We start from the raw sequence: 14,344 nt of genomic DNA, 5'->3' as shown, positions 1-14,344 counted from the left end.
AACTTCAATGGGCAAACTTAAGCTAAGCAACCTTTATTGCTGGTTTAAGCAAGTGTGGTTTCTCTGGGACACATGTACAGAATTATACAACAGTTTGGGTCAGAAGGGATAGAATCATAGAATCATAGAATCAATAAGGTTGGAAAAGACCTCAGAGATCATCAAGTCCAACCTGTCACCCAACACCTCATGACTACTAAACCATGGCACCAACTGCCACATCCAATCCCCATCTTAAACACCATCCAGTTCAAACCAAACCCTCTGCCTTGGGCAGGGAGACCTTCCACTAGACCAGGCTTCTCAAAGCCCCAGCCAACTTGGCTTTCAACACTTCAAGGCTTGGAGCCTCCACAACTACCTCCACGGGCAACCTGTTCCAGTGCCTCAACGCCCTCATGGGGAAGAGCCTCTTCCTAATGTCTCATTTAAATACAGCTTCTTCTGGTTTGAAGCTATCACCCCTCATCCTATCACTCCATGCCTTTGTAAAAGGTTCCTCTCCAGCTCTCCTGCAGCCCCCTTCAAACACTGGAAGGCTGCTCTAGGGTCTCCCCAGAGCCTTCTCTTCTCTAGGCTGACCAATCCAACTCTTGGAGCCTGTCTTCATGCTCAGTTCAATCAGATCTCCAAGCTGAGAGACATCACTCCAAGCTGGGCACGATCTCTACCTCTTGAACTACACAACCCTGTAGTGGAAAGTATACCAAATCCAACACAGATTTCCTGGTAAACAACTTCCTGGGTTGACTGGACAGATAAAAAACTGCTTGGACAGATAAACAACACACAGCATGGACACAGGAAACAAATGTTGAACTCTGCTGCAGAAACTGCAATACAGAAGAAAAACTGCCCATTCCTGTCAGATTTCTGGACTTCTTAAGAGCTCTCATGACCTGATTTGATCTAATTAGCAGGGAGTGAGAGAGTCAGCCTTGAACTATGGCACAAAATCAAAGTCCAAACCATGGAAGATTTAAGTCTACCAAATATAGAAATTTTTAAGAAAGGAAAAAAACCCATTAAATTATGTATTACATTATTCATCTATTAAACATGCCAAGATAAATAGAAGACTTTCTTGTTATAGGAGCCTCATTTTGCTCAGGAATTCCATCCAACCTAGAAGCACAGGAGAGAATCCATGTTATTTGGAAACTTCAGAGCTCAGTACTCTTCTTAGATGGCAACTTCTTAGGCCACAATCAGCTACCCTGAGTAATGCATCCTGCAAAACCCTAACGCTGAGGAATTGTCACTTAAATTTGGGAGCGCTATGAGAGGTGAAAGCCATTAACATCAGCAGAACATGGCACTCCATCCACAAACGGCATTTTTATCTTCCAGTTGACCCCTGTACACACAAAATTCAGACAAGTAACAAGTGCTTTAAATGGGAAAACAAGCAAGCCAAGACTGACAGTCTGCTGGTTTACAAAGTGACAGTAACTATTCTAAGCACATTTCTTTCTGCATGTCACTATCAGGTTTTCCTTACCATATATTCCATATTGGAAGCTGGTGGATACACCTGACCCCGTAATTTATTATGAAGATCCAAGATACTCTGCATATCACTGTCTGTGATAGCCCTTTTCCCTCTCTGCTTGGCGATCCACCACTCACCATCTTCATCCATGTACTTTTCCAACAGTTCCTCTAAGAGCGTGGCATTGGGAAGAACCATGGCAGAAACTGCTTGAGTTAGGAATAGCAAGGTGGTTACTCTGAGCCATTCCTCTACTACATACTTCATGATGAATGATCTCAAAATGCTCAGGAGTTAGCTCCAAGGCAAAGTCTTTCTTCCAGGTCTGTTGGCTGTAAATGGAGAAGAGAGAGTAATGTAACTTGGGAGGCTGAAATGCTGGTTTGAAATACTGGTCCGGATGAATCTTACTAAGCAACCAACTGAAGTTTGCCACTGTCATTTTAGGGGCTAAACCAGGATGTTACTTATTTCTCGCTCTCAGGTTACACTGTTGATTTAGAGAGAGCTCATTTTCAACCTTAGGAACTTCGGCTTGTTCCAGGGGTTTTCTAGAGCGGGCTGGCATGCATGTTTCACTGCCTGCATGCAAGCAAGCAAGAATGCTTCGCAGAGCTACTTAAAAGCAGCCGGCCAGCAGTGAAGATTAGGCTGTAGATAAGGTCTTGCAGTACTGGAATTTAAGAACAAACAAAAAAAGTTAAAAGGCTTGCATTCTTTGCCCAAAAGTGAAATGCAAACCACGATGAAGTTGGTATGAAATCTCCCTTTGTGGCACGTCGCAAAACTTGGATTCGAGCTTTTGGGTTGAGATTTGCAAAGAAATCTAATCAAGCTACAGGTTTTCAACCCGGGAGAAGAAAATGGGAGGCGATGGAGTTATTCTCTTCACCGAACAAAGGAAAGCACATACAACTCCCAGGGAAAGCGGCACCACTTCCAAGAACACTGTATTCCAGCATCGCTTCACACTGGAAAGAAACGCTACCTCCTTCCCTCCCTCACCCCGCTGGATCCCGCCACACCGACCGCGCTGGACCCAGCCTCCGGCAGGGACATGAAACGATCGCGACGAGTCAGAACCGGGCTCCCTTTCAGCCCTCCGTCACCACCCCGGGCCGGCGACCCAGCCTCGGCCCCTCTCCCCGTGGGGTGTCGGCCCCGAATAGCCCCCTCAGGGGCCTCCAAGCCGCTGACCTCCCTCCACCCCCTGCCACGGGGCACGGCCGGGCCCCACCTTGCCCTTACCCCCTCCGGCGGCGGCTGCTCGCTCCTCTTTCCGCAGCCAGCTTCGCTCCGCCGCCCACCTCCTCGCCAGGCCCGCGGCGGTGGAGGGGGGGAGCGGCGCTTGCAGACGTGTCCAGCCGGTCGAGGGGCTGCGGCGCCAGGAGGCTGCCTGCCACACTGATCTCCGGCTACCGCCACGAGCAGCACCCCACTTCTCCTCTCGGCTACCGCGCCTCCGGGCATTTATCGCGGGCGGCGGTGACGCTCCTCGGCCACCCCTCCCGGCAGCCGCACCGCCCCCGCCCCCCGCAGTGGCTGCGGCGCCCCCACCTCGCCTGGGACGCAGCGGCAGGAGCCGCTGGCGGCGGGGCTCGCACCGTGCCGCGGACCCCGCGCCGCCCCCCGGACCTTCTGCGGGTCTAAAGGGCCTGTGGGGGGAAAGAGGATGGGGCTGGACTATTTTCAGTGGTGCCCAGCCATAGGACAAGGGGCACAACCTGGAATTCAGGAGGTTCCATCTGAACTGCTTTGGTGTAAGGGTGCTGGAGCCCTGGAGCAGGCTGCCCAGAGAGGTTGTGGAGTCGTCTTCCCTGCAGTGATCCCAAACCCACTTGGACGTTGTGACCCTGGGCAAGCTGCTGTGGCTGACCCTGGTTTAGCAGTGGAGTTGGAGTGGATGACCTGCAGCGGTCCCTTCCAACCCCCACGATGCTGGGATTGTGTGGCTGGAATGCTATTGTGGATTCACACCAGCCACATGACATTTCTCTTCATGAAGTAGAATTCAAAAGCTTGTAAATATTCTTTTCTGTTTCCACCAAGCCTAGGTACCATAGAATTGTAGAGTTGTGTTGGTTGGAAAAGACCTTTAAGGTCATTGAGTCTAACTGTTATCTACTGAGTCTCTGGTGCTAAACCATGTCCCTCAGCACCACATCTCTGCTTCTCTTCAACCACCTCCCTGGGCAGCCTGTTTCAGTGGTTGAGAACCCTTGCAGTGAAAAAGTTTCTTGTAATATTCACCTAAACCTCTGCTCTGACTTGGGGCCACTTTTTCTTGTCATATATGCTTTTCTGTTGTTGTTGTATTTTCATAGAAGTTTTGTAGTCTGTTTTTTTTTAGGCATGCTGTTGGGGACAATCTTGCATTTATTTAGTACAAGTAGGTGCATTGAGCTAAGGGCAGGATTGACTGGGTTCCAGTCTTCACAGGACTGCTGTCCCTGCTTGCAAACCTTTTCATTTTCAGAGGCTGAGGTTAAAATTCATCAGAATCCATTTGGCTTCAGGCTGGCTCTATGAATGCTTCCAGTTTCATGGGCCCAAGAGAAACAATGCTGTGCACGTAACACACCGCTTCTTTCTGTGCACTCTCTTCCTCAGCTGGAATTACAGAGAATCCTAGAATCATGAAGGTTGGAAAAGACCTTTAAGATCATCAAGTCTAACTGTAATCCAACTACCATGACTACAAGAAGAGGCAAAGCACTGAAGAGCCATTATACACTACTATGGAAGATATGTTCTCCCATCCATTTGGAAGCTGCAACCCATGAAGGTGGCTCCTGTGGCAGCTGTGCTAAGCATCTACAAGCTACTTGGAGTGGCCCCTTAGAATCATAGACAAGACCATTGAGTTTGAGTCCAACTTTCAACCTAAGACCACCATGGCCATTAAACCATGAAAAGCTCTGCTGAAGTATCCCAGATGAAAGATACAACTCCCTGCTGTCTCCCCACAACCTCCCAGCAAACAAAAATCCCCCACTTACTGTCCTTCAAGACTTTGGAATTGGCCTGTCTTGCAGGATGCTGTAGGTACTTTGTCACTTAGGCACTGTGACATGCAAAACTTGTTGTGCTCTATATTGGCTGATCTTTATTTTCCTTTGCAACACTGGGAAGTGAGTTTCTGTTCCCAAGTGTCGAGCACTAGAACGACCTGACTGAGATAAATTGCCACCATACTTCTAGGTACTGATTCACACTCACAGATTGCATTGGATTGGAAGGGACCCTCAAAGGTTATCTTGTCCACCCCCACCCTGCAATCTGCAGGGAAATCTCTAGCTGAAGCAGATTGCCCAGGGCCACATCAAGTCTGATTGTGAATGTCTTTAGGGACAGAGCCTCAACCATATTCCTGGGCAACGTGTTCCAGTATTTTACCATCCTCTTTGTGAAGAACTTCCACCTGCTGTCTAAGCTAACTCTCCAGTTTCATACCATTGCCCCTTGTCCTACCCCCACAGGCCCTTCTGAAGAGTCCCTCCCCAGCCTTCCTGTCAGTCTCCTTCAAATACTGAAATGCAGCTCTAAGGTCTACCCAGAGTCTTCTCTTCTCCAGGCTGAACAGCCCCAATTCTTTCAGCTTGTCCCCGTAGCAGAGGTGCTCCAGTCCTCTGATCATCTTTGTGGCCTCCTCTGGACCCACTCCAGCAGGGCCATGTCTCTCTGTGTCCCATACATGGACACAGCACTGCAGGTAAGGTCTCACCAGAGCAGAGCAGATGGGCAGGATCCCCTCCATCTCTGAACACATCCCAGGCTGCCATTGGCCTTCTGGACTGCCAGTGCCCATCACTGCTCCTGTCCAGCTTCTCAGCTATCAGCACCCTGAAGTCCTTCTCTGCAGGGCTGTTCTCAGTCTCATCATCCCCCAGCCTGGATTGATATTGAAGGTTGCGCTGACTTAGGTACAGGACCTTGCAGTTTGCCTTATTGAACTTCATGAGGTTCTCCTCGGCCACCTCTCCAGCCTGTCCCTGTCCCACTGCATGGTAACCATCCTGTCCTTCAGTCTTATCAGCCACAGCATTTGGGTTGGTATCATCTGCACACTTGTTGAGGGTGCCTCATTCTCCCTGGTTATAGCATTGATGGAAATACTGAACAGCACTGGTTGCAGTACAGACCCTTGAGGGACACCACTTGTCACCTGTGAGACCCTAATTTAAATAAATGGACACCATTCCATCTCCTGACACTACAACTAACTGTCCTCCTTTCCCAGAGCCACTGTTATTTAGAATAAACCTTTATTTAGAATAAACCAAACCAGGTTGGAAGAGACCTTCAAGATCATTGCGTCCAACCCATCAACCAATCCAACCCACCCAAACAGCTAACCCATGGCACCAAGCACCCCATCAAGTCTCCTCCTGAACACCTCCAATGACGGCGACTCCACCACCTCCCTGGGCAGCCCATTCCAATGGGCAATCACTCTCTCTGTATAGAACTTCTTCCTAATATCCAACCTGAACCTCCCCTGGCGCAGCCTGAGACTGTGTCCTCTTGTTCTGGTACTGGGTGCCTGGGAGAAGAGACCATCATCAGCCTGTCTACAACCTCCCTTCAGGTAGTTGTAGAGAGTGATGAGGTCACCCCTGAGTCTCCTCTTCTCCAGGCTGAGCAACCCCAGCTCCCTCAGTCTTACCTCATAGGGCTTGTGTTCCAAGCCCCTCACCAACTTTGTTGCTCTTCTCTGGACTCGTTCCAGCAAGTCAACCTCCTTCCTAAACTGAGGGGCCCAGAACTGGACACAGTACTCGAGGTGTGGCCTAACCAGTGCAGTGTACAGGGGCAGAATGACCTCCCTGCTCCTGCTGGCCACACTGTTCCTGATGCAGGCCAGGATGCCATTGGCCCTCTTGGCTGCCTGGGCACACTGCAGGCTCATGTTCAGCCTGCCATCGACCAGTACCCCCAGGTCCCTCTCTGCCTGGCTGCCCTCCAGCCACTCTGACCCCAGCCTGTAGCACTGCATGGGGTTGTTGTGGCCAATGTGCAGGACCCGGCACTTGGATGTGTTAAATCTCATGTTCTGAATACCTGTAGCAGCAGCAAGGACAGCAACAACAAAGTTCCACTTAGAAATCCATAAGTGATCACCAGCCTTGCTGGAAAAGCTCTGAGAATCTGGCACAGAGAGCATCCTAGAAAAGAAGATGTTTAGCCTAAAATCTGGCTAAACAATTTAAAATTTGAGGGGGAAACTATCTTCTCTTTGTGTTTTCAACGAATCATAGAATTGTTTTAGTTGGAAAAGATCTTGAAAATCTTCAAGTCCAACCATTCTCTAGCTCTACCCTTAGCATCACGTCTGTGCATCTTTTCTGGGCATGATGAGAAGGATTCCAGCAATCACTGTTAAAAGAACAATGTCATGAAGGAAAGAATATTTACTTCAGAATCACAGAATCATGTTAGCAGTTGGAAGGGACCTCAAAAGCTCATCCAGTGCAACCCCCCTGCCAGAGGAGGATTACTTAGAGCAGGTCACACAGGAGCACCTCCAGGAGGGTTTGGAATGTTTTCAGAGAAAGAGACTCCACAATCTCTCTGGGCTGCCTGCTCCAGGCCTCCAGCACCCTCACACGGACAAAGTTTTGCCTTCTGTTCCTGTGGCACCTCCTCTGCTCCAGCTTGCCCCCAGTGCCCCTTGTCCTACCCTTGGACATCCCTGAGCAGAGCCTGGCTCTGTCCTCCTGACACTGCTCTGCACATCTTTATCACCAGCAATGAGGGCAGCCCTCAGGCTGCTCTGTTGCTAGCTCCAGAGCCCCAGCTCCCTCAGCCTGAACTCACAGGGAGATGTTTCACTGCCTGCAGCAGCTCTGTGGCTCCACTCTGGACTCTTTCAATCAGTTCCCTGAGGTCCTTCTTGAACTGAGGGGCCCAGAGCTGGCCACAATATTCTAGATGTGGCCTCACCAGGGCAGAGTAGAGGGGCAGAAGAACCTCTCTTGACTTACTAACCACAGCTTCTCTAACACACCCCTGGATGCTCAATCTGTTTTCATAATGGAAATAATTCACAGCGCCACCAGGCATGAAGAAATGAATTAAGAAAGAGTGACAGCAACCAAGTAAGAAGGACAGAGAGACAGACAGACATGTAAACATAACACTGGAACTTCCCCAGGGAGGTGATTGAATCCCCATCCCTGGCTGAAGTGGAGGAATTGTCTTCAGTGCCTGGTTTCAAGCTTTCCCCCAAACATCCTCTGCAGCTTTTTGCTTTTCTGCATGATCAGTTTTAAAAAACTGTTACAAAAGGTTTCTGGCAAGGATAAAAAATAAAATGATCATGGGGGCTGTGCTGGGTGTGGTGGAAACCTGTATCCAAAATAAAATTACTCTAATGTTGCAAAAGCTTTTATTGATGTACTCCTCCAGCTGAAGATGTCTTGGCCACATCTATTGTTGAGGACCTCATGAGCTGTTTTGCGCTCAAGGAGCACGGCAGTGTTGGTCAGTCAGAGACAGAACTCAACAAAACAAGCAGTGGGACCTGGCTTTCCTATGGCTCATTTACCAGAGTTAAAAAGATTAGTAAAGATCCCATGTTGTGTATCCAAAGTCCTAGAAATGGCTGGGAAATCTGCATGCCTCAGGTAGCCTGGCTTTTTATAAAGTCATGGAATGATTAAGATTGGAAAAGCCTTCTAAGATCAAGTCCAACTGTCAACCCAACACCTCCATGACCACTGATCTATGCCCCAGAGTGCCATGGCCACATGTTTTTTGAACACCTCCAGGGATGGTGACTCCACCACCTCCCTGGGCAGCCTGTTCCAATCTCTGGCCACTCCTGCAGCAAAGCAGTTCTTCCCAATATTCAACCTAAACTTCCCCAGTTTCAGGCCATAAACTCTCATCCTATCACTTGTTATTTGAGGGAATAGACTGACCCCACCTTGTTCCAACCTCCTGTCAGGGAGTTGTAGAGAGCAATGAGGTCTCCCCTCAGCCTCCTCTTCTCCAGATTAAATAATCAGTTGCTCATCCCCGGCCCTGTTCTCCAGACCCTTCCCCAGTTTTGTTGCCCTTCTTTGGACCCACTCCAGCCCATCAATGTCCTTCTTGGAGTGAGGGCCCCAAAACTGAACTGCATCTCAGCAGTGCTGTTATTAACAAGCACCATTATGCATTTTGTAGTGGTTTGTACAATGTGCAGTTTGTTCATGAGAACCTAAGAAGGACACAGAGCTGTTGGAGTGAGTTCAGAGGTGGCCACAAAGATGATCCAAGTGCTGGAGCACCTCTGCTGTGAGGATAAGCTGAGGGAGCTGGGGTTGGTGAGCCTGGAGAAGAGCTGGAGTGCCCTTAGAGCTGCCTTCCAATACCTGAAGGGATAGATAGGAAGGGTAGAGAGGGACTTTTGATAGGAACAGAACAAGGGCGAATGGTTTGAATCTGAGGAGAGCAAGTTTAGACTGGATCTTAGGAAGAAGCTCTTCAGTATGAGCATGGTGAAACTCTGGAACAGGTTGCCCAGAGAGGTTGTGGATGCTCCCTCCCTGGAGGTGTTCAAGGCCAGGTTGCATGAGGCCTTAGGCAATTTGATCTAGTAGAAGGTGTCCCTGCCCATGGCAGGGGGGTTGGAACTGGATGATCTTTCAGGTCCCTTCCAACCCAAACCATGATTCTATGATATGCTTCTCTCATTTATTTATTTTTTTGTTTTGGGGGGAAAAGGGACTTCTGAGCAGGCTGGGTATTTTTTTCTGCCTGAAGAGATATACCCAGAGAGCTCCAACAAATTCAAGCCCTAAGCAGAGAAAAACTTTGTTCCAAGTCCCTTTGCTGCTGATTGATTTGGAATAGGACTGAGAAGTTGGCTGGTGGTTTTTATTGTCTCCAGCTATTTGTCCCATGAAATTAATCAAATTTAATGTTGCTCTTGTGCTCAATGTTGCTACAGAGACAGAACTAGAACATTTTGCCCCAAACCAATTTCTATTCCAAGATGGGGGGGGGGGGGAGGGGGAGTTGTTATGGTAAGTTTTGAACACCTAGTAGTCATCTGCATCTATTTTTCTTTAGTTTTTCAAATTAAATGTGGCTGACAATTTAGTTATAAATTTAGGTCTCATAACCATTTGAGCTGCATGTATGAAGGAGCACACCAAAGTCTGAATCCCTTCTTGCCAGTTAAAACAGAGCATTTAATACTGTACTGGCTTAACATTTAATAGTTTAATTGTAGTGGTGCAATCCTATTCAATCTTGCCCTGTGAGAGTCATCAAGTCCTTGTTTACTCCCTGGAAAAAGTATGGCTTGACTTAGCCCCATGGCGTGGGTTGGAAGGGAGCTCCAGAGGTCATCTAGTCTAACCTCCTCCACTAGATCAGGTTGCCCAGAGCCCTGTCAAGCCTCATCTTGAGTATCTGCAGGGATAGGGCCCCAACCACCTCCCTGGGCAACCTATTCCAGTGTTCCATCACCCTCATGGTGCAGAAATTGTTCCTAACATCCAATCTCAATCTGCTCTTCTCTCATTTCAAACCATTGGCCCTTGTCCTGTCACTGCAGGCCTTTGTAAACAGTCCCTCTGTAGCTGCCTTGTAGCCCCTGCAGGTATTGAAATGCTGCTCTAAAGTCCCCCTGGAACCTTCTCAAGGCTGAACAACCCGAGCAACCTGAGCCTGTCCTCATAGCAGAGCTGCTCCAGCCCCCTGATCATCTTCATCAGTTTTCACTAAAGCAAGGTGGGAACAGCAGCTGGTAAAAGTTGCATCTTGATCAACATATATCAAAACAGAAAAGAAGAAAAATGTTTGAAAATGAGAATTCATGGAGAAGTTTATTTCCAGATCAAGACATTTCCAGTGGAAATGATGAATATTTTTTTGTTTGTTTGGGTTTATTGTTTGTTGGTTGGTTTTGGTTTGTTTTGGATTGTTGGGTTTGGTTGGTTGGTTGGTTGGGTTTTTTTCTGTTTGCTTGGTTGTGGTTGTTTTTTGTTTCCTGTGATAAATATATTCCCTGTCCCCAGGCATCCTTATTGCTTGTCTGAGTTGACTGGCACAGAAACAGTATCACAGGGATGTTATGGAGTTTAAGCTCGTAGTAGAACTTTATTTTTTGCTTCTGGATATCTAAATCTGAGCATGGGAAGTCTTTGAATAGTAAGAATAAATGAAGGACCCACTGGGTCCGACCAATGATCCGTCCAGCCCAATGCCCTGTCTCCAATGCCAGCCACAGAGAAGGCTGCATGGGGAGCACAGGTGAGCCAGCCATGGTTTGTGGTCTGTTCCCCTTGGAGACTGAGCTGCTGCCCACCAGAGGCCAGCCAGGGTAGAAGGACAGTGCTCCTGGCAGTGCTCATGTCAGGTCCTGCTGGCCATGGTAGCATGAAATGGAAATCCTTACTACCTCATTGCAGCCTGAGGAGAAGAATCAAGCTTTTACCACCTAAACTGTTGCTATTGCCAGGAATGATATCTTCTGCTACACCTAGATGGTTGTTCATCCCCTCCTTGAAAGGGAAGGAAGAGAAAAAAGTGCTTCCCACTGGCCTCTGCCCATTTCTCTTCTTGCTTCACCTTTTCCCTTTGCTCTTCCTGAGGATCTAGGTAATTTGTTAGTTGGTTGGTTGATTTTGGAGGATCTTAAGGCAGATTTTTACCCTCATTGATAATGTCTGAGAGCCACACAGGCACTGAGAAGAGGATAGGGTTCTCAGCTGCAGTTACCAGTGGCCTAATGTATTTCTGTAGTGAAAGACTAGTCAAATACTGGGACGGGTCCAGGTCTCTCAGCCTTTCCTTGTAGATGTCCCAGTCCCCTCATCATAGTGACTCTCTGCTGGACTCTCTCCAGTAGTTCTTTGCCCTTCTTGAACTGGGGAGCCCAGAACTGGACACAGTACTCCAGATGTGTCCTCATTAGGGTAGTGTAGAGGGAGAGGAGAACCTCTCTTGACCTGCTCACTATGCTCTACACATGCAACCCAGGAAAGCAATGGCCTTCTTGGCCACAAGAGCACATTGCTGGCTCATGGGGAACTTCTTGTCCACCAGCACTCCCAGGTCCTTCTCCACAGAGCTGCTTCCCAGCAGGTCAGCCCCACGCCTGTTCTGGTGAAGGGGGTTGCTCCCCCCCAGGTGCAGGACCTCATACTTGCCCTTGTTGAACATCATGAGGTTCCTCTCCCCAATTCTCCAGCCTATCCAGGGCTGGTTGAATGGCAGCACAGCCTGGTGGGGTGACAGCCACCCTTCCCAGTTCTCCATTTACAAGTCTTAGGCCCTGTGAAGTCTTGCAGGCCTTCTTCAGCAGAAGCACGTGTCATTGCAATGTGGACAAAATCTGACAGAGCCATCACAATTCCACTGATCCTCTGATCTTAGCATTCCCCTAAAGTCAATGCTTTTAAGGAGTTAGGGGAGCAGTGGCCTCCAGAAGCACCAGAAGCCAAAGGAGCAAAGGAGGTAGTAGAGATCATCCAGAACTCAGGACAGGTTTAGATAACACAGAATAACTTCTTACTCAGCCAGCTCTTTCTTTTTCCTGAACAAATATGAACTGCTGCAGGCATACAGAGCAGACAGGAAAATGTTGGTGGTGGAGGTATTATTACAATTCTGATTCAGTCCTGGGAGTCCTTTGATATCTCATTCTGCCACACCTGAAAGGTGAGGTGAAATTACCTTTTATCCACACTCCACCTGGAACACTCTGAAGCAGCAGTCTTCAAGGATCAGGAAGAATAGTTGTTCTGAAGTTAGGCTGGCATGACTCAGAATGCTGATTCTTCCTACAGGTTGTTAGAAGTTCTTTTCTTCTTCTAGATAAATTACACCCTGGTGTCTTCACAAATTGCACCACTATGGTTGGTTATAGAATAGAGTCAGACAGTTGTTTTGGTTGGAAAAGCCCTCTAAGATCATTGAGTTCAACCATCAACGTAACACCATCATCCCCATTAAACCATGGCCCCCAAGTGCCATGGCCACACAATATATTTAACACCTCCAGGGAGGGTGACTCCCTGGGCAGCCTGTTCCAATCCCTGACCACTCTTGCAGCAAAGAAATTTTTCCTAATCTCCAACCTTACCCTCCCCTGGCACAATTTCAGGCCATTTCCTCTCCTTCTGTCACCTGAGACTAGGGAGAGGAGGCCAGACCCCACCTGGCTCCAGCCTCCTTTCAGGGAGCTGTAGAGAGCAGTGAGGTCTCCCCTCAGCCTCCTCTTCTCCACACTAAACACCCTGAGCTTCCCCAGCTGCTCCTCACCAGCCCTGTTCTCCAGGCCCTTCAACAGCTTTGTTGCCCTTCTCTGGACATGCTTTAGCACCTCAATGTCCTTCTTGGAGTGAGATCCACTTATGAAGCATTAATATATGTCACCCCAGTTTTCAATAGCAACTTGTTCTAGATGGCCAAAAAAAATCAACACCATGTTTAAAACAAAGGTCTTCAGATGGTTACCTTTTGTTGTTGTTGTTATATTTCCTGGAAGTTTCCAGGCAAATGTAATTACCTCCAGGATTCCCCAAGAACATGAAAGAAAGGAACACTTAAAAAATATATTCAGCGGGAAGATTTAATTAGCATTACAAAGGAGAAGGAAAAACAATGAACTTTGTCAGTGGGAATATGACTCTCTCCTAAGCAGATCTTTGAAGAAGGTGCTCGTTAGCATATTGCTATATTTTGCCCAGGAGCACTCCAGCCAGGCTTATTCAAGTGTCATTAATATTTGAAAATATATGGCAAAAAAAAAATGTAACTTTAATTATAGGGCTGGATTATTTGAAAATTAAAAGGCTGCCTTTAGCTGTACTAAAAGAGCACTCAGAGGAGACCTTGTGAGAATCTTATTTCTCCTTAAATCCCACAAGATGGAATCAATTTCTATTTTAATTAATAGCTTATTTGCCAGTCATTTACAATTCAGTGCGTAGCCTTGACTGTTAGCACCTCTAAATATTCATTCCTCACAGTGGATAAATTATTTCCCAGTATCAGGGAAAGGTCTGTGGCACAGGATCCTTTTTTGAGCCAGAGATGGCTTTGGGAATCGATCCATGTGGCACATTCTCCTATGAGAATCATAGAATTGTTTCAGCTGGAAAAACCCTCTAAATCATCCAGTCCAACCAGCAACCCAACACCACCATGGTCATTAAACCATGTCCCCAAGTGCCATGGCCACACGTGTCTTGAACACCTCCAAGGATGGTGACTCCACCACCTCCCTGGGCAGCCTGTTCCAATCCCTGACCCTTGCAGCAAAGAAATTTTTCCTAATCTCCAAACTAAGCTTTCTCTGGCACAATTCCAGGCCATTTCCTCTCCTTCTAACACCTGGGACTACAGAGAAGAGACCAGCCCCTACCTCACTGCAACCTTCTTTCAGGGAGCTGTAGAGAGCAATGAGGTCTTGCCTCAGCCTCTTCTTCTCCAGACTAAACACCCCGAGGTCCCTCAGCTGTTCCTCACCAGCTCTGTTCTCCAGACCTTTCACCAACTTCTTTGCCCTTCTCTGGACACACTCTAGCACCTCAGTGTTCTTCCTGGAGTGAGGGCCCCAAAACCAAACACAGGATTTGAGGTGCAGCCTCACCAGTACTGAGTAGCTTTGTCTGCTTGTAGTGTGGATTATGCCTTAATAATTCCTCCATTTGTCAGCAGTGTGGGCATGGGTATGTGGCTGAAAGATATAAAGGGATGTTTATTAGAGAAATCCTTCCTCCTCAGCATCTCCCATTTCATGTCTTCCATACTCGGCTGTTCTGCATCCAATAATCCCAACTCTTTCCTCTGCCCCACAGTTAAAACAGAGCCCTGCTGCCAAGAGGTGTTGAAGGATGGCAAACCCACACA

The 14,344-nt window shown here is 48.0% G+C and overlaps 1 protein-coding gene across 2 annotated transcripts in view; it reads right to left on the bottom strand.

Moving 5' to 3' along the window:
• CRISPLD1 (cysteine rich secretory protein LCCL domain containing 1) overlaps positions 1-2,943 on the bottom strand; it is a 36,903-nt gene extending 33,960 nt beyond the window's left edge. The window contains exons 1-2 of one of the 2 annotated variants that reach the window (XM_068155587.1): positions 2,741-2,943; positions 1,502-1,824 (exon numbers count right to left, since the gene is read on the bottom strand). In XM_068155587.1, the coding sequence (XP_068011688.1) occupies positions 1,502-1,759 (258 nt within the window). In that variant the 5' untranslated portion in view covers positions 1,760-1,824; positions 2,741-2,943. Of the gene's footprint in view, positions 1-1,501; positions 1,825-2,740 lie in introns of those variants that run through there. The other variant, XM_068155588.1, reaches the window with a different exon arrangement.
• Between the last annotated feature and the right edge of the window lie 11,401 nt (positions 2,944-14,344).

Source organism: Melanerpes formicivorus, unplaced genomic scaffold (genome assembly GCF_026170545.1).
Source record: "Melanerpes formicivorus ecotype bairdi unplaced genomic scaffold, bMelFor1.0.p_v2 SCAF_32, whole genome shotgun sequence".
Classification (NCBI taxonomy): Eukaryota; Metazoa; Chordata; class Aves; order Piciformes; family Picidae; genus Melanerpes; species Melanerpes formicivorus.
The sequence above is the reverse complement of the archived record's forward strand: the minus strand, read 5'-3'. Positions and strand labels throughout refer to the sequence as shown.